At 39.0% G+C, this 19,225-nt stretch overlaps 2 protein-coding genes across 3 annotated transcripts; one reads left to right on the top strand and one right to left on the bottom strand.

Moving 5' to 3' along the window:
* The first annotated feature begins 297 nt into the window (after window positions 1-297).
* Window positions 298-2,897, top strand: LOC139150824 (lectin BRA-3-like). Its single transcript, XM_070723231.1, has 5 exons — window positions 298-351; window positions 629-797; window positions 1,276-1,681; window positions 2,107-2,186; window positions 2,712-2,897. The coding sequence occupies exons 1-5, from the start codon at window positions 298-300 to the stop codon at window positions 2,732-2,734; spliced, it is 732 nt and encodes a 243-aa protein (XP_070579332.1). The 3' UTR covers window positions 2,735-2,897.
* Window positions 2,898-9,761: 6,864 nt separating this feature from the next.
* Window positions 9,762-17,300, bottom strand: LOC139122827 (streptococcal hemagglutinin-like). Of its 2 annotated transcripts, XM_070688622.1 has the most exons (4): window positions 17,242-17,300; window positions 13,516-14,564; window positions 12,119-12,258; window positions 9,762-10,885 (listed from the first exon to the last, which is right to left on the bottom strand). In XM_070688622.1, exons 2-4 carry the CDS (start codon window positions 14,143-14,145, stop codon window positions 9,772-9,774), a joined length of 1,884 nt encoding a protein of 627 aa, XP_070544723.1. In that variant the 5' UTR covers window positions 14,146-14,564; window positions 17,242-17,300; the 3' UTR covers window positions 9,762-9,771. The 2 variants fall into 2 exon arrangements, with proteins under 2 accessions (XP_070544723.1, XP_070544732.1); XM_070688631.1 differs by lacking the exon at window positions 17,242-17,300 and having other exon boundaries at window positions 9,762-10,843; window positions 13,516-14,718.
* Window positions 17,301-19,225: the final 1,925 nt, after the last annotated feature.

The raw sequence follows: 19,225 nt of genomic DNA, 5'->3' as shown, positions 1-19,225 counted from the left end.
TGACTTTTTGCAAGGAAGGTCGAAAGTATAGCTTTTGAGAATTCCCTGTCGTACACTGCGTCGCACGATAGGGAGCAGAATGGAAACTCTTTCAGCCCATCAGCTAAGCGTAAAGAACGAAAATTGAACCCACGCAGTGCAGAGTGTACGTGCTAGAAGTTGTTGTTCCACAGCATAAATTCACAGAAATTCACTGGTATTGTACTGTCACCATTTACTACGTGACATGATCATTAGATATATATTGTTACTTATTGACGCCGCTCTTTCTCTTTGTCTCCAGATATCACACCAAACATGACTTTTAAATTGGCAGTCATCTTCTTTGCCTGTGTGGCGATGTGCTATGCTGTGAGTATACACGATTTACATCGCCGACTAAATCAAAATGTTTTTTAGAAAATTGGTCTCGTTTACGATTAACGCAAATTTTGTCTACTCTTTACTCGTATTACAGTGATTCTCCTTTAGTTTAAAAAGCTGCCAATATTGTTTTGCCCCCTTTGCGGTATTAAGTGTACAATGTGACCAAACATGCGTACTTCGTATGGTTGGAAGTGACTATTTTTCTAAAGAATATACTTTTAAAAACTCAAAACTGCGTCATAGAGTTTATTTCTCAAAGTAGGACTTTGATTTTGCCCAGATTAAGCATGAGGTAACTGGGTTAGCTGATGAGAACGAAATAGACGATTCCTTGGAACTAAAAGGTACCACACTATATTTTGCATTCTACGATAATCGACTAATTAACGTCTTTTCATTCTTTATCTCTCATGAGCAGCAAAGTCCTGCAGGTAAGTCATCTTGTTACAAATTAAAAGTCAGTTATATCATTATTAGCTAGCTGAAAGTTTCGTAAGTTTGTTGTCAAGCCAGCAAACTTACGAGATATAGAAAGTTGTTATTAAGAGAGTATCCTTGATACTTTTCGATCAAACTTTCTAGTACAACACGATTGGAACGAATTTTGGAGAATCGGATCTTTTTCTTGTTCAAAATTATCAAAAGTATTTAGTGCGCTCAGCTAAGTTGCAACATTATAGATCATCCGTGAAAACAAGTGTATTGCACAGAAAGGAAGGTGGATGAGCTTAATTACAACACTGCCCTATTGTCCTAAATTAGTTCATGTGTAAGTGAATATGTGGTGTCTGTTTTCACATGCAATAGTTGTGTGCATTTCAAAAACTGAATGCATCAGTATTCATAACTTCTCAAACATGATGCTTTCAAAAGTTGTAATATCACTGCCATAACATATGCTTTTCACAGGCAATTTCACTCTTGAAAGTTGTGAAAAGGGAGATTGTGATTGCACAGTGTATGTATTCTACTGTCAACAAGACTCTACCGTTCACCCATACCAACCGAAAGCAGCTGAACTGTGCAGCACCCTTTCAGTACTGCCTGGTGGACCATCAGGTCGCCTGGCATCGTTACGTACTCCACGGATCGACTCTGAGGTCAGAAATTATATCACCACCCATGGCCTGGATGGAAGCCCGTGCATCACCAGATTCGGCTTCTGGATCGGCCTTAGCGACGGCTTAGTGGAGGGTGAATACGTTTGGAGCGATGGAGGAGCTCTTTGCCCCCACGACTTCCGCAACTGGGCACCACGGGAACCAAACAACAACACAAAGCAAAATCCAGATGGACAAGATTGCGTACAACTTTGGTAAGAATACGTAGGACATTACAGTTCAAACGAGTGGTAAAATCTATCTTACAACCAATGTCAAAATTATTCCATGACCAAATTAAAGCAAAGCATTCTTATGATAACCATTCTTGCTGACAACGATTCTCGCTTAAGCAAACATTTATTCACCGTTGTCGTTTCTATCCCCGTCCAGTTTAAAATTTGGCATGCATGCAATAAAGCCAGAAACAATAGTTTTTCTTTAATCGACTGAATCGTACTTAATGCATATTTTAGTATCCATTTGAAATACTGGCATGACAGTAGATTTTCAGTGCAGTTTGGTTTTATAATTATAAAGTAATTTCTTTTTTTATGGCTTCTCTTGATGTATTGTATTACGCCTCGAAGCAGAGCTCACCCTTACAAAAATTGTGCCGTGTATTTATTGATCCCAACAGGTTCAGGGGCTCTCGAAATGGTCTGTGGGACGACGAATACTGCGACTACCGACCAAAGGGCATTGTCTGTGAAATTCCAGGTATGCACAATCTAATTACGTTTTATTCATGTCATTTGATAAAAGCAACATAATATGTTTTGGGATAGAGTCAATTCTATATATCATATTCGGCTCAAACATATTTAACAAGGATTGTTGTAAACTAGAAAAACTGAGTATTACTGAAATAACATATCGTTATTAGATGTAAAAAGAAGCCTTTGTGCGATTAAATCTTAAAATTCTTGTTTTATAGAAGAAGCGAATTTCGGTTTCCTAAGTGCCTTGCTTTTGCACATCTGTTCTAAGAATATAAGTTAAAACAACTACTTTCAATGCAGGAAAATACCAAAACCTCTGAAAAACTGCTATTTAATTAAAAGTAGATGGGAGTACGAGCTTACATTGGCTCCTTTTATTTGCATATTTCCACAGATACCAGACTTCACTAAAGACTTTCTTATATTTGTATCGTTGCGGTAATTTCTAAAACATTTTATAAGCTATGTACACATACATAATCCGTACGTTTTAATCTCCACCCATTTTGTTTCTTTTTTTCAGATCCCCATTGCCATTCCCTGTGATAGAAACTCCATGATCGCTTGCAACATAAAACACGGTATACAAATGGCACTATCTGCGGTAGTTTCGAGAATGTATCATTCTTTGTTGTTTCACTGTAGCTAATTTAGAGATTACTGTCAATTTGTGAAAAAGTTTTTCCGAAATAAATCGTCATTAAAGCAAGCACGTCGTTCTAACAAGCGTTGATTCATTTGGAAAATAGTTCAGTCAAGGACTATAAGAAACACCTTGGCGGATTTAGCTGTGCTCTTTGATTCCCTTTTTATCCTTTAAAGGTATGCAGTCACCTGTAATCTAAATATGCCCATATATGGTCAAAGGGGCGTTCCTTGGTATTCACTATTTAATTCTTTCCCAGGGAACAGTACATGACAGACTTTGGTTACTCTGAATCCAACGAAACATGTTTGTATTTAACATGCACACAAAAATCCTACTTAAGGTGCTTTTCAAGGAATTGTAATTGTCGCGCCATATAATTTGAATGGAGTCTCAGAGACAAAATCGCAGACATGGATTTGAAGGGTATTGCTAAGGCTTGTCAATGCATACATTTCAACCGGAGATCGTGCAGCCTCTTCGCTAAATGGAGGAAAAAACTGATTTTGGAAGGTTCAGCAAAACGCTTTTCACGTGACTATTATGCAAATAATGACTGTATTGTGCACGGTCGGATTTCTCAATCTCGGGGCTTTCAGAAAATATAGGGTTTGGGATTTCTTCAAGTGAGAAAAAATAAATTCTGAAACTGTTTATAAGGTATGTAGCTACCATTATAAAAAGGTCAACATTTGGATGAAAGGTCTCCACAGATAGATAAGCTTTAACGCAGTCAAAAACTTAGAGTGTTGCATTTTCTTTTACAAGACATTTAGCTACGGAACAATCGGGCATCTTTATTAATGGGGACCAAAAGGACAAAGAATTGCTTTAATAGTCCAGTGTACTTTTACGGTCAATGACCCTGAGTGACCCCATGTCAATCCAAAGTGCAGAAAATTGTCTGCTTTGTTGAGGGCACTTTTGGCCGAAATCAAAACTGCCACATCAGCACAAGAGCTCCCAGAAATGGCTGAATCTTGCTGATTTCCCCTTGAAATTCATAGAAATAAATCAGCTCTGTAGATTAAGATGACTTTTGATCATTCTATTAACGTTTTCTGACCAAACAGCCCCCTAGTGAATGAATGATTGGACGAAAAACTCTAACATGTTGGTAGATTTAACCAAATTTGAGTTTCCGGCCTGAAACAATTTTTTTTCTTGAGCTACACATGTGATAGATATGTGAGAAAACAGTTTCATTCTGCCATGGAAGTGAAAAGTGATGTGACGAGTGAAGATCAGAATATTAAAAGATGTTGCCCTTTTCCTGCTAGTAGAGTTAAGGAGCCCACCTGGTGCTTGCCAAAAAATAAAATTGCCACCAGAGTGTAGGAGCTACCTCGAATCTCTGAATGTTGTATATTTTGCTGGGAATTGAAACAAATAAACTTGCTTTTCAACCATTTTAATGTGTAGCAGGTCAACTTTCCAAAGATGAACCTCCGCATGTCGGTAGACTTTAATCCAATTCAGAAACAAACAGTGATACATTCTTCTAAGAACACTTTTTGACCAGCAGTTTTTGAAGTTATTCTTTTTTTTTATTTAGCCCATCATCCAACGGGCGCTAGCCCATTTACAGGATGAGGTACACTTAACCCACTACCCCAAAGTGCCTTGCTCAGGCACAACACCGTGCTAGAGTCTTGAACTCATCATCCTCCGGCAGTGAATCCACTACTGTGGACCTACCGGGACTCGAACTCACCATCCTCCGATAGCGAGTCCGTTACCCTAGCCACTGGTCCACAGTGACTCTTCTCAGAGAAGGATGTTACAACATCAAGGATGTATAACATGCAGTTTGGGAGTACACTCTTTTGACCCAAAGTTGTGAATAAATGCCTATAAAACTGGCATCTTTCTAATTTTGTCATTTGAACATACCCGGTACTAGACGAGCCATTGTAACTTGCTACACAGCAGGATCTGAACACAAAACCTCAAAAGTTCTTGGATCAATCAATTTTGGAGAAACTAATTCTTAACAAAGTAATCCTTTAAATTGCTTAAGAATAAAATTTTACAAATTTCACCATAATATGAACAAAGTGGACTAAGGTCACTCCTTGGAACATGTTACTCTAAATACACAAGTAATCACTTTATTGATTTTTATTTTCAAAGTTGAATTCAATTGAAACAACTGACAAAAGGGTTCAATGAAAAGTCATTCATTTTTTGTTCTAAGTCTTTGAAAACACATCCATAAAGTAAAATATTTATAAAATACAAAAAGTGACACGTAGGAGACAGAATTCTGTGTCTGCAAAGGAATGGGAAATCTATGAAATATGTCTATATATGTTTATATTATATTGTAGGAATGAATTGTGTAATTTCAAAACATTTTTTAATCTGAAAATGCTAAATATGATTACTGGCACTAGAGGGTGCTCAAATTCCATGGTAATGTTCACTTCAACAAATGGGTTGAACGCCCTCACATGGTTGCGATAACACCTTACATCCCAATATAAGTATGAGTATCTCATCCAAAGTGTTGAACCATAAAAAATTTGAATGTTTGGTTTTCTCTCTGTTCACCTACCGGTATATAAGTCCAAAAATTCATCAGCAAGTCATCCAGTCCCCTTGGTCTGAATATTACACCTTTCAAGACATTTGATACAGTCTTATGAAAATTCCGATGTATGCTGCTCCTCACAATTTTCATGAGTTAAGTTCTCAGCTAGTGTGATGTCACATTGTTGTATCGCCTTCTACAGGGCATATTGAGAAATGCATCTTCTTGGTGTGGCATTGATAATAAGTTGTCAAATTGAATGTTATGCGGCTGACTTGCAGCATGTTTGCAAGGCTACATCTGATTGGTCGATCGTCACTATTCACAGCAACTTAGGGAGTTTATTTGCATTATTCAACTATAGCAGTAAGATTCTGCCAACCAATTGGATAACAGCTTCAAAATGCCTGCAAGACGGCCCAAAATACGGCCATCCATGTCCAGCTCCATATCTGCCTGATTAGTGAAGTAACCTAAAGATTATGTGATCAGTCAAATCTTCTGTATTTCCTGACCAATACTGCGATAAAGGTTATTGTATTTTGGCACTTAATATGTGATAAGAGAACAGCAGTTCTGATGGAAAAAAAATTATAGGGCTGTTGGAATGGAAATTTGAGTAATGGTCAGCTACGGATGGATATATCAACACTGACATGGCTTACATTGCTGACTGGATGTAATTTAAAATCCATGAGAGAAACATTGGAAGATATCTTGTAAAACAATAATTGTACAAAGACATAGCTAATAGGATTTAATTCTTTACAGTCTGAAAAGTTTTATGCCATCATCTTCAATCAGTTCATAATGTTGAACTTTTGAGACATATTATTAACATTTCTTTCTTACTCCAGAACTTTTGTTGAAATGCAAGGTGTTCAACATGTCCATTACAGCATACAGATACTGGTATAACGGTACATCATTACATGCATAACATCCATCATCCATACATGAATTCCAGTGTGGATATCTGGAGATCCGTCTTTCACAGTACTAAATTGTCCGGATTATTTGCACAGTGATTCCTCCCCTATTTCCATTACTATCCACTTTACTCACTTACAAGTCATCGTTGATGACACAGTCCCCATTTGTTAATGGGTACTTTGATTACAGGTCCTCAGAGAGGATAGAGTCCTCTTCCTTAGGTCTGTGATAAAAATACTTTTGAATAAATTCGCTTGATACATGTCTGAGTTGTAGTTCAGGACATGAAAAAATCGTAATAAAATGGCCACATGTCGGCCATACTGGATCGTATCACAAAACAAATCAATGTGCATATGTATGACATAGGTCAATGTCCTTGTACCAAGTTTGAATACAATCCGTTTAGATATGCCTGAGTTATGGCTCTGTACATGAAAAAATCGTAACAAAATGGCCGCACGGCAGCCATATTGGATCGTATCACATGAAAAATTGACGTGCATATCAATGACATTGGTCAATGTCCTTGTACCAACTTTGAATAAAATCGGTTGAAACATGTCTGAGTTATGGCTCTGTACATGAAAAAATAGCAATAAAATGGCCGCCTGGCGGCCATATTGAATCGTATCACAAAATAAATCGAGGTGAATATGTACGACATAGGTCAATGTCCTTGTACACAAAGTTTGAATAAAATCGGTTGAGATATGCCTAAATTATGGCTCTGTACATGAAAAAATCGTAACAAAATGGCCGCCTGGCGGCCATATTGGATCATATCACAAAACAAATTGATGTGCATATCTATGACATTGGTCAATGTCCTTGTACCAGCTTTGAATAAAATCGGTTGAAACTTGTCTGAGTTATGGCTCTGTACATGAAAAAATCGTAATAAAATGGCCGCCTGGCGGCCATATTGGATCGTATCAGAAAACAAATTAATGTGCATCTGTATGATATATGAAGTAATCCTTGTACCAAGTTTGAATGAAATCGCTCCAGGCATCTCTGAGATATCTGCGTGAACGGACGGACGGACGCACGCACACACGCACGCACGGACATGACCAAACCTATAAGTCCCCCCAGACGGTGTCCGTGGGGACTAAAAATTGACTGTACAAAATTTTGAACAAAAACGTGATACTTAAATGTCATAAACCACTTGCTCATTGAACTTTGCCCTGTAAACATTGTCTGACACCTTAGGGAGCCTTACTATCATTCAGGCTTACTTGGGAAAGTCATTTCCTGCGTATGTTTGTCATTCAGATTTGAATTTCTTCACTGCCACTGGTTCTGTGTTTGGCTCGCCTGTGCAATTATCTTCTGCGTTCGCTTGAGGATACTTGCTCCAATGTCTCCATCCTCATCATTCTCCTCATCAACTGCATCTTTTTCATCATTTTCCATTGGATTAATATTAATGGTACATTTGTAAGACATTATTGCCTTATGTATTTCAAGTGGTTCCAGATAAGGAAAGTGATAGCAAAACACTTTTGGAGCTGACACAGGAACTGTGTATTTCACGCTGGCCTCATAAAACAACATGTACGCACATTCATCTCTGAACTCTGGCTGATTGTTGGTGATAACTTGGCATTTTGTGGAGTTTTCCTGAAACTTGTAGAGTACAAGTCTGTCTTCGATTGGGCAGAGCGACTTGAAGCAGAACTGACCATCAGCAAGGCTAGGTCCCAGATGGCATATCATGGCATACAATGTGTAAGTGACACAATGGCCGCCACTTTTCAGTTCTAGGTTATGAGGAATGATGATATCTTCTGGAGACTTTACATTGCCTTGGTTGTCAAATCTATTCAACCTGACTGTGAAAATTGCCGGCAAGTGTGTCACATGGCTGGTTGAGATGACGAAATCCCTGGAGCATCCGCATCCAGAAGGTTCTTCGGAATCTGCATAGATAACCTTACCCTTGAAGAAGTTCCCTACCTCCTTCTGCACTGAGAATTTCTCACCCTGCTGTATGTCAAAGTTCAGTCCCATCATTTTCCTTTTATTGCGTGAGATTATGCACCTGCCCCTCTCACATGCGACCTCCTCTTCAAAAGTGAGGGTGAATATTGAATCAATCACATCCTCACCAAAGCTCTCTTCAAATTTCAAAACCACGGCGATAAGATACGCCAGTACATCATTCTCCACATTTTCTATCAGAGTCTTGTTGCCGTGGAACTCTGCCTCTGCCAACTTATCACGAATCGTCTCTGGAACAAAAGTGCGATCTACAAATAGACAGTGGAGAATGCAATATAGACAGCTAGGGTTGTAGAAGCAGTGATATACTGTCTTCTTCATCGAGGCATCATCCATGGTGTGTTGACATGGTACTGTCAGTCGAGTTATCTCATGAAAGGGTCGTGTTTCACTTATCAAACGTAGCACTGTGATCATATAAGTGGCGTTGGGTTTATGGGGAATTTTCAGGTGGTTCATTTTATAGAAATCTTCATAGGGCTTCATCATGTTGTTGCGACAAAGAATTTTCCGAGCAAAGTAGTCATACAACTTGGTGTCCTTTTTATGAATCTTTGCAGATGTTGCACTGGTTTGTTGTGTTGAGCTGAAGTTTGTCTTGGTCACAGCGTTCCCTGATGTTGCACTGGTTTGTTGTGTTGAGCTGAAGTTTGTCTTGGTCACAGCGTTCCCTGATGTTGCACTGGTTTGTTGTGTTGAGCTGAAGTTTGTCTTGGTCAAAGCGTTCCCTGATGTTGCACTCTTAGGCACAGGTTCCTTTGAAGTTGACTTCTGAGCTTGAGATGAATCTACAGCACTGGTACTTGGTTCCACTTTAATCTCCCGATGAGTAGCTTTTGTTGAACTCAAGTTTGTTTTTGTTGTAGCTTTCCCTGGTGTTGCAATTTCAAGTGCTGGTTCCCTTGAACTTGACTGCTGGTGCTGTGATGAACCTGATGTCCTTTGTCCAACTCTCATAGCCTGAGAAGGGGCTTTCAATGTCACTGTGCCTTGTTTTATACCAGCACTTGTTTTAGACATTGCAGACACAGCCTGAGCTTGTGACTTATGTAATGCCACTGGGAATGGTCTCGCTGTTTGTTTGATGGTAGGAGTATTTTCAGTTGCAGAAAGGGCAAATGCACCAGGTTTCAACAACTTTGTTTGTGGTGATTCTAGTAGAGTAGTCTGTTGTCCTGGTGCTTGTGATGTTGATGGTGCTATTGTTGGTGACTCCATTTTGACAGCTGACATCACAGGTAATGAATTCAAGGGTACTTTGGATGATATCACTGATTGGTTTGATGTGGATGTGACTGCAACAGCTTGTGAGGTTAGTTGAAATGTTGATGGTGTCACTGCTACTGTTGTTGGCATTGCTAGTGTCACTGGTATTCCTGCTGATGGTAAGTTGGTTGTGCCACTACTACTGGCAAATTTGACAATACAGCTCCTGTTGCAGGCAACATCGTCGGCGCCACTCTAATTGGCACTGAAGGGGACTGCAATGTTGAAGACACAACTGTCGCAGGTGCAAAAGTTGTTGGCAATATTGATGGTGACACAGTCACTCCTGTTGATGGCAATGTTGATGGTGCCATTGTCACTGTCACTAGTGTTGATGGCAATGTAGATGGTGACACTGTCACAGTCATTGCCCTTGATGTCCATGGTGATGTTGTCATTGCCACTGTCACTGCTCTTGATGGTGCCACTGTCACTGTTGTTGATGGCACTGTTGATGGGTGCCATTGCCACTGTCACTGCTCTTGATGCCCATGGTGATTGTGCCACTGTCATTGCCTTTGATGTCCATGATGATGTTGTCATTACCACTGTCACTGCTCTTGATGGTGCCACTGTCACTGTTGTTGATGGCACTGTTGATGGTGCCATTGTCACTGTCACTGCTCTTGATGCCCATGGTGATTGCGCCACTGTCATTGCCTTTGATGTCCATGATGATGTTGTCATTGCCACTGTCACTGCTCTTGATGGTGCCACTGTCACTGTTGTTGATGGCACTGTTGATGGTGCCATTGCCACTGTCACTGCTCTTGATGCCCCTGGTGATTGCACCACTGTCACTGTTCTTGATGCCCATGGTGATTGTGCCACTGTCACTGTTCTTGATGCCCATGGTGATGGTGCCATTGCCACAGTCACAGCTGGTGATGGCAAAGTTGTTGGTGTCACTGCCACTGTCACTGCTGTTGATGGTGCCACTGTCACTGCTCTTGATGCCCATGGTGATGGTGTCATTGCCACTGTCACTGCTGTTGATGGTGCCACTGTAACTGCTGTTGATGGCAATGTTGATGGTGCCACTGGTGCTGGTACAGCTGGGGATGCTGACTTGGCTGAGAGAGAATGGCCTTTAGATGTCCCTTTCTGCTCCCATTTGGAGCTTACTGATGATATTTTCTGATATGGTTTATCCTTTGACTTTCCACCATCACTTGTCAACTGAGTTTCAGACACTCCTGGTCTCATGGATACAGTCGTTAGAGTACTGGCACTGCTCATCACAGATGACACTGTTGGGTCACCCTGGCTGGCACTGCTCATCACAGATGACGCTGTTGGGTCACCCAGGCTACAATGTTGAATAAAACAAAACATGTCATAGTTAATAGTATTAAGACTGGTTCTGCATTCTTGTTTCATGAATTCTTCAAATGACGATTGACATAGATGACTCAAAATCTGGAGATGACTTTTTAAGAGAAGTAGTTAAAGCTACTCTTTAATCCCTGCCTCATGCATAGGCTTTGTTGACACCTATCTGGTTAACAATTACGGTGCAAAGTTCATATTTCACCATCACATCACTGTACTCACTCACTCACCATAGACTTGTACTGATTTAACTAGCCACATCATTCCATGCCAAGTTGGTAGAAAGGCTAGTCAAAGTTTTTGTGCAATGACAATTTTTACTGACTTGAGGCTGGAAAGTGACAGGTCTGGCAGGATTAGGAAATGTTAGTTCTTTACTTGAGTATTCCTTCACTTTTCTTTGAAAGTTTGTAAAGTTAATAGATCTGCTGTCATGTTAAAGCTGCATAAGCTGTATCTTTTGGCTATTTTTTTCAGAACTTTTGTTTTGTGGTTTCCCTACACTTTCTGCTAAGTATGGGCTAGAACAACTGATGTTGAAACTAGATCAGAGCAGAATTACTGTCACTTAGATAAGCGCACACCAGGCAGTGTGTATTTGCTTAACAATTGTATGTACTGAGTATCCATTGCATGAACAATGTGTAAACATGATTGTGAACTTGAATAAGTGGACAATGCCATACCCATCGGAAGATGGTCCCTGCTATATCACGTGATGAAAGCGCCAAGCTTGGCGCTTTTCTCATGATTCAAAATACGTTAAGTTGATAAAGCCCTAAACTGCAACTTCCGTCACTATTTTTGTCCATTCTTGAAAAAAATCGTGTGAGATACAAATGGCAAAAATGGCTTTTCCGGAAAAAGCAACCCCAAAGCTGACAAATATGTAAAAATCAGCCTTAGTGAATTTCCCCTTTAAACCAAAACCATATGTATTTTCATCCACTGGCTGGCTGCTCTGATAGCTCAAATCCATAAAAATCATGTTTACAGCATGTTTTCAGGGGCCTTCAAAAGTTCGATGTTTGTTAAAATACACCATGTCGGACATGTTGTGCTTTATTACCGGTAGTTTAATCAACTTGACCTTGACCTGATGGTGAAATATGAACTTGGCAGGATTGATTCTTTTAGATGTACGAATGGCAGTACATATATATCCATCATTCAAAGCATTGATATTAATCTTGGCATTGAGTTCACTTACCTTGAATTTGAAGGTATGTTTGGTACTTTTTTCCAGCATATCAATTTCAAATCCACTGGGTCATCTAACTCAATGGAAGCCAAACTGGTCTGGACATCACTGTCAGAACATAGCGGTAGTCTAGCAAATCCCTTGCTTTGCTGTGGGTATAAACACAAAAAGAGAAACGTGAAGGACACTTTGCTCACATTTAATCAGATCTGGTTGGTCAAAACACAGTCCCTCCACACACCGGTTGGGAAACGCCTAGGTCTCTATTGTTACGATGCGCCTTATGGTTTGGGCTAGTGTGCAGCAATGCATAAGCTGTTATCCAATTGGGTAGCTGAATCTTACCAATCTATAATTCAAACAATACAAATAGACTCCCTAAGTTGCTGTGAATAGTGACAATTAAACAAGCAGAGATAACCTTATTAGCACGGTGCACATCAGCAGTATGGTTTGATAAGATGTGTTTGTAATTGTACGGCTACATTTCGGTTAGAATACAATCCACCCCCACACCAAACACCACATTTCATGTGATACCTGTCATAAAAGTTTATTATCAAACACAATTTAGACTTGGATAACGCATAGAACAGATTCAAAGATTGACAATGGCCGTTTACTGCATTGGAATGCAGGCGAGCTACCGTAACCACCATTTTGTTTTACGGAAATCAAAACAACAAAACCAAATGACCAATCTCTCCAAAACTTAAAGGATTGTTCATTTTTTGAAATTGTTGACACAGGCTTCACATATTAGAGTAAACATCAGCGTCCTAGCCTGGCAGCCATTTTGATAACATCAAAAACTAAATCAATGTGCATGTGTATTCTATACGGTACCTTTCGCCAAATTTGAAGGAAATCGTCCTTCACATTTCTAAAATATTTGTGAGAATGCATAAATACACACAATAAAATGATTTCCTGGTGGCCACAATTGGTTGTGTTGAAAAAACAAAAGGATGAACCAATGCATGTCACAGTGAATTACTATTGTGCTAAGTTTGACAGACATTGGCCTAAGCGTTTGAATACAATCCACCCCCACACCAAAATAAACACCACATTTCATGTGATAAAAGTTTATTATTAAACACAATTTAGAGACATGTGTAAACAGATGCCAGAATGGACGAAGTCCAATCTGCAACTCGCCACTGACTGTCTATGGAGAGTAAAACCAGGTTGTGACTTTTAATGAAAACCCTTTCACAAAAACCCCTTCATGAGTGTGATGAAAATGATATCAAAATTAAATTTCTATGTAAATTAATGAACTTTTCAGAACCATAAGCGTACTTCTTCAATATACATATGCCATACCATGTACATGATACTTTTAACCTGTGATGGCTGAAGTAGTGACTCTTACTTGATCTTAGCATTTTTTGGCAACTTACCCTCACATAGGCTTGATACTCTTCTTTACCTCCAGGCATCCGTTTACTGACGATCAATCCTTGGATTTCATGTCTTGCCTTCTCATTTGCAATGTCTTGAAAACTGACTTGTGAATAGACACACACACTGCCATCAGGACTTTTAGAATCAAACCATGGTTTAAACATAAAAGTATCAGGGGTGGACACAGTGTGTTTTGAAAACTCCTTCTTGACTCTTTCATTACAGTTTGTGCAGACCCCAGACTTCTTACACTCAGAGATTGATTTCACCGCATTTATAGTTGCATTCTTGATTGCGTCTGTAAACCTGGTATAGGATGAAACCAGGGATGCAACCAATGGAGTATCATCGATTTGTTTGTTGCTGGTCCAGCAAAGGTCGCAGGTCATGGTTCTTATCGACCTGAAGAAGCATGCAGATGTGAGTATGTCTATGTCGTTTCTGGATATCTGGTGCTCGATACACTGCAGTATTGCTACGAAGCAGGCCTGAGGGAGACACTGGTGGACACGTTTGTAGAGTTTGTATTTTCCCTTGATTGCGTTGGTAAAATCTGTTATAGCAGATATCGTCTTTCTGGAATTGAATGCCGTATCGTGCATAATATCATGAATGAGACAAAACATACACGTGGGACCACAGTGATGGCTGGCTTTCAGTATCACGATTGCCTTGCAGAATGCTGTATTAGATTGCAGTAGAGCAAAATACTGGCAGTTACACTGCACCACTCCTGGTCTTCAGGGTCAACCCATCCTATACCTTTCGTAATTTTTCTGCCAGAAGTTGCAGAAGTGTTTTGTTGCGCGGCATTTCTCTCCATGGTTGTCTTCAAAGTAACCAATTCACCAGCAAAGAATGGTATGATCCGAATGCTCTCAAAAGGAGAGCTGGACAGAGGACAACACAACAATGGGAAACTATGTCACTTCAACGTCTTTCCACTCTAAATGCCCAGATGTACATGTAAAGTTGCTATGGTCTGTTGCAAAATGACCTTCACTGCCAGAGGACCAGATATTTCTGACTTTCTCTATCAATAGCACTGCAACATAAATGAATGATAGCAAAATGTTAACAGGAAGTGGATATTTCAACAGGAAGTGGATATTTCAACAGGAAGTGGATATTTCAACAGGAAGTGGATATTTCAACAGGAAGTGGATATTTCAACAGCTTTCCATCCTCTTGACATTTGTCCAAATTTTATCTTGAACAAAATGTCAGTGAAATCTTGTAAATCTTAATACAAGAGGTGAACCAAATATAGTTATTAAATTTTATTATAATTTAATTGTGTTCTGGAAAAAAAATTTTGAGCACAAAATGTAGATCATTTGGAAGAAATGTTGATATTTATTACATTTATTACACCTCACATATCACTTGATCATCATGATTGGCTTTTACTTAGTTACATGGATGATGGCAAGTTAAAAAAAACACATGACAGAAAGGGCAAGATCACGATTTGTTGCCTGAGTGATGGTGCTAAAGACAGTAATATTGATGATGTCCGAGCTGAAGGGGAGGGTATCATCAATATTACCGTCACGAGCACCAGCCGAAGGACAGGCAACAAATTGTGATCTTGCCCATGCAAATGTGTTAATTATTTTATTACACCAAAAAAGCAAATTGTTTTTGAAAATTTTGTGCGGTCAAGTGTTGAGACCCTCCATAGTGAAACCTACATATCTTGCTCAATAGCAAGGTTAGATAAAGTTGACCTTGAAGGTCAGCTGTAATTAATGTCTAAAAGCGAAGACAGTGTTGTTCAAGCTTTTTTTCATATAATGTTATAAATGTTGTCACATACAAGTCAAGCTCGCTTTTTTAACCTTTTCAAAACTCACTGCTCTACAGAAAATACCAAGTGAATGTACGCGACCATGTGGTACATGCAGAAATATCGCATGGTATTCAAAAATGTGGTAGCAGGCCATATCAGTGTAATATCAGCACATGCAACAGGGCTATATCACCTCAGACATGTTGTATTACTTTTTCTTCTATGTCATGTGATTGAGGCTCAGCCAATCACAGTATCTGGATAGTATGTGCGGTGTAATAGCATAAGTGATAAGTTCTTGCCTGCTTAATGAGGGAATCTTGACTGCTGCAGACGTATTGTACCATTATTTTGTGGGTAGGGCTAAGGGGTGTGAGAGACAACAGGATGGCAATTTTCATAACAAGTCGGTTTTACTTTAGGATATACTTTAAAATAATTATTTTAACTTGGACTAGATATCGCAATGTGAAGAAAATGGCACAGAGACTGGAGTTTCGTGGCAATGACTACTCGATTACTCACTGTGCGGGTCTGTAGCAACACGCTCATCAGTGATGACATTCATCTGGGCAGCCTCAAGTGTAAGCATAACAGTGGATGTGCTTGAATCAGAAGAGAGATGGATGTTTGGAATGGTTGCATGTGTTGCATATTGCGGAGCACTGCACTCATAAATTTACAAACGAGATACAAATACCAAACAAAGCCAAACAGCTGTTTTCAGGGAGATTTTTACATACTCCAAAAAGAGATACATCATTCAAAAATGAAAAAATTAACACATTTTTAACATTATTGCCTTTGCACACACATCTCGGCAGAAAGATATGAATACGGCACCACCATAATGATATAGCTTTCCATTTTCACCATCTTTGTAGTCCCTCATACCTCTCAGCCCTCCCAACGAAATAATGGTACAGTCCGGAGACAATTGCTCTGAGGCTAGGCACTACACAATATCTCAGTTCTAACCCTCCCCCCCCCCCCCTCGTCCCCCGCCACGCCCCAGCAATTTTCGTCCGCACTGGGTGTCAGTGTCTTGTAAGAGACAAAATGGCACTCAGTACTGTATTCAAAGTTGTAGACAACGGAACTGCAGTAAAGTGCGACCAATCTCTGCACTGCATTGGGCCTTTGCAGAACCAACGCGTATACATATTAAACTGATAAAGCATGAGCTGGAGCTCTCCGTCTGGACGGAGAGCCCTAGCTAGCTCCATGACGTGAGTGAATGTCTCATTTATAAAGTGATATAACGAACGCGGCAGACTCTCGGATGTAAAGGCAGCTCCATGGATTACTCTGCTTGATCGTCGTACCACAGGGAACTTAGTAATCTTGTTGTTGTTGTTGTTGTTGTTGATGGTGGTGATGATGATGATGACGATAATAAAAAATATTATTAAAAAACAATGTCTCATTCCTTGCTGTTGTTTGTCGATGTTGTAGATAATTGTAAAAGAAAACTGTAGGCGACCTACGTCGTTTTTTGGTCACGATTACAGTTTTCTTTTACAATTATCTACAACATCGACAAACAACAGCAAGGAACGAGACATTGTTTTTTAATATTTTTTTATTATCGTCATCACCATCATCATCACCACCATCAACAACAACAACAATAACAACAACAACAACAACAACAACAACAACAAGATTACTAAGTTCCCTGTGGTCGTACATGCATGAATTACAATAGATCGATTGCCGTGAAACGCGAAAGTCGGACTGCGACTGTGCATACGACCAATCAGTACATAGCTGGTCCACGGAGGGACTCTACCTCAATGGGTAATCTGAGCGTCGGTCACAAAAGTGCCTGGAATGAATGCATTGTAGACTTACTGTACATCAGAAGTACACATATCACTTAACTGTATCCCGTTCAATAGCCGTAAAACTTTATTATACAAATACTTACCTCCAGTAAAGTTTTCAGTTTGGTTATACGATCGGATCTTCGATTACATTTCCCTCCACGGATCCGGAAATGGCCGTTTGGGATAATAACAGGTTCAGATTCAGCTTCAGATTCAGATAGGATTCGAACCTAAGCAGTCGGCAAGGGAAGGGGTATTTTCAGAATTGAAAAATCAAACATGTAAACAAAAGTAAAATATTTGTACTAAACTGGTGGAAGGAAAAACATTTCTTGGCATCAAGGTAAAAGAACAAATACATCCGCAGCAAGAGATATGTATACCGTATTGCAAACAGTGCAAGGTACGGTACATTACAATCCTATGACCTGCTGCTATAGTTGAAGAATTATCATTTTTTTCAGTATATTCATTTAAAATTTTGGTCTTCTTTAAAATGGATTGATGAGTTTTGTCAATTTTACTTCGACTATACACCATAGAAAAATCTTGCTTCAATGACAAAAGTTGAATCATGAAATACTGAAGAGTATGTAATTTAAGATTAAAATAGACATTTGATATCTATACTTCCTGGGTCTATGAGCACTTAAATATTATCAAGGGCTGCTTTATTCTTAGGAAAAGGTATTGATTGAATGCATGGAGGGGAAATTCCCATTATTGGTATGCAATATTAAAAGACCTTGAAACAAAAAGCAATTTTTTTTGTTTTTGAATACCAGTCAATATAAATTAAAGTACATATTATGTTTGATTTTATCAGCTGCATTAAATATGATGTGGTATGCACTTTGGAAAAGCTACAAAGATTTCTGCATAAGATTCATGACAATTGTAGTGTTTTGAAAATACATTGCATAAACGTGCATTATAAAACATGTTTAAGCACTGATTGTTGTTGTTGTTTGTATTGTTGTTTATGTTTATTAGTTGTGTTGTTGTTTTGGACCGATAAAATTCAATGAACATAACTATTGTATTGTTGTTGTTTCAAATTTAGTGTAGATGTCAAAAGAAAAACTACAAGGACGCTAGCGTTATTTGACCCAATGCAACTCTCTCCCACCGTACACTCTCTTCATATATTTATACCATACACTTCATATACGGTACTTGTAATTATATGAAGCGAGTATACGTTTGGAGAGAGTTGCATCGGGTCAAATAATGATAGCGTACTTGTAGAGTTTCTTATGACATCTACGTATACATTATGTTTTAAACAACAACAATACAATCGTTTTGTTCATTGAATTTTATTGGTAAATAACAACAACATGACTAATAAACATAAACAACAATACAACAACAACAACAACCAGACTTCTGAGTCCCGCTGTGGTTTAAGTCACCAGCTGGTTTGACAAATTCCGAAACTTTTCCCATTTTTAATATGTCCCTACTGTTTTTGCTGCAGCTTGTGTGGCTGTGTAGTGGCTGGCATTTTTGAACTATACCTGTGGCAGATAGGTTGCAAAGTAAATCAGGGACTATCATATTTATCAGATGTGCTTGGCCGGTCCTAGCTTACCAGATTACAATGTGTAAATTTCCATTGACAATGAATGATTTACAACATATGCCACGTAGAGATATGTTATTTGAAATGAGTGAAGAAATTGTTAACATGCATCAATAGGTAGTGACTTTGGTTGCATAATGTGCATATTGTGGACAAAAATAACATCAAATACTGCAAGATGACCAGCAAACCTTGACAGAGTAGAGCACTCTTTGGATGAGCATCTGGCTTAGTGCACAACTTTGGGTGTTCTAGGGTGGTCCATCAGGTTTAGATGCACAAGTTGGGGTATTCTAGGTGGGTCATATAATCAAGCAACTCAATGTTTCTAGCCACAAAAACATTGAAGCTCATGCACTTTATTGATATGAAATTATACTTTTAGGCATATGAAGTATAGTATCATAAATTTATTTTAAAAAAATAATTCATAGTATCAAAGTAAGGAAAAAAATTCAGTGCACATGTGATATCAATACTTTTCAAATGCATAATCCTGC

The sequence above is a fragment of the Ptychodera flava genome, chromosome 2, assembly GCF_041260155.1.
Source record: "Ptychodera flava strain L36383 chromosome 2, AS_Pfla_20210202, whole genome shotgun sequence".
NCBI classification, from domain to species: domain Eukaryota; kingdom Metazoa; phylum Hemichordata; class Enteropneusta; family Ptychoderidae; genus Ptychodera; species Ptychodera flava.
Note: the sequence above shows the minus strand (reverse complement) of the source record. Positions and strands in the feature narration are given on the sequence as shown.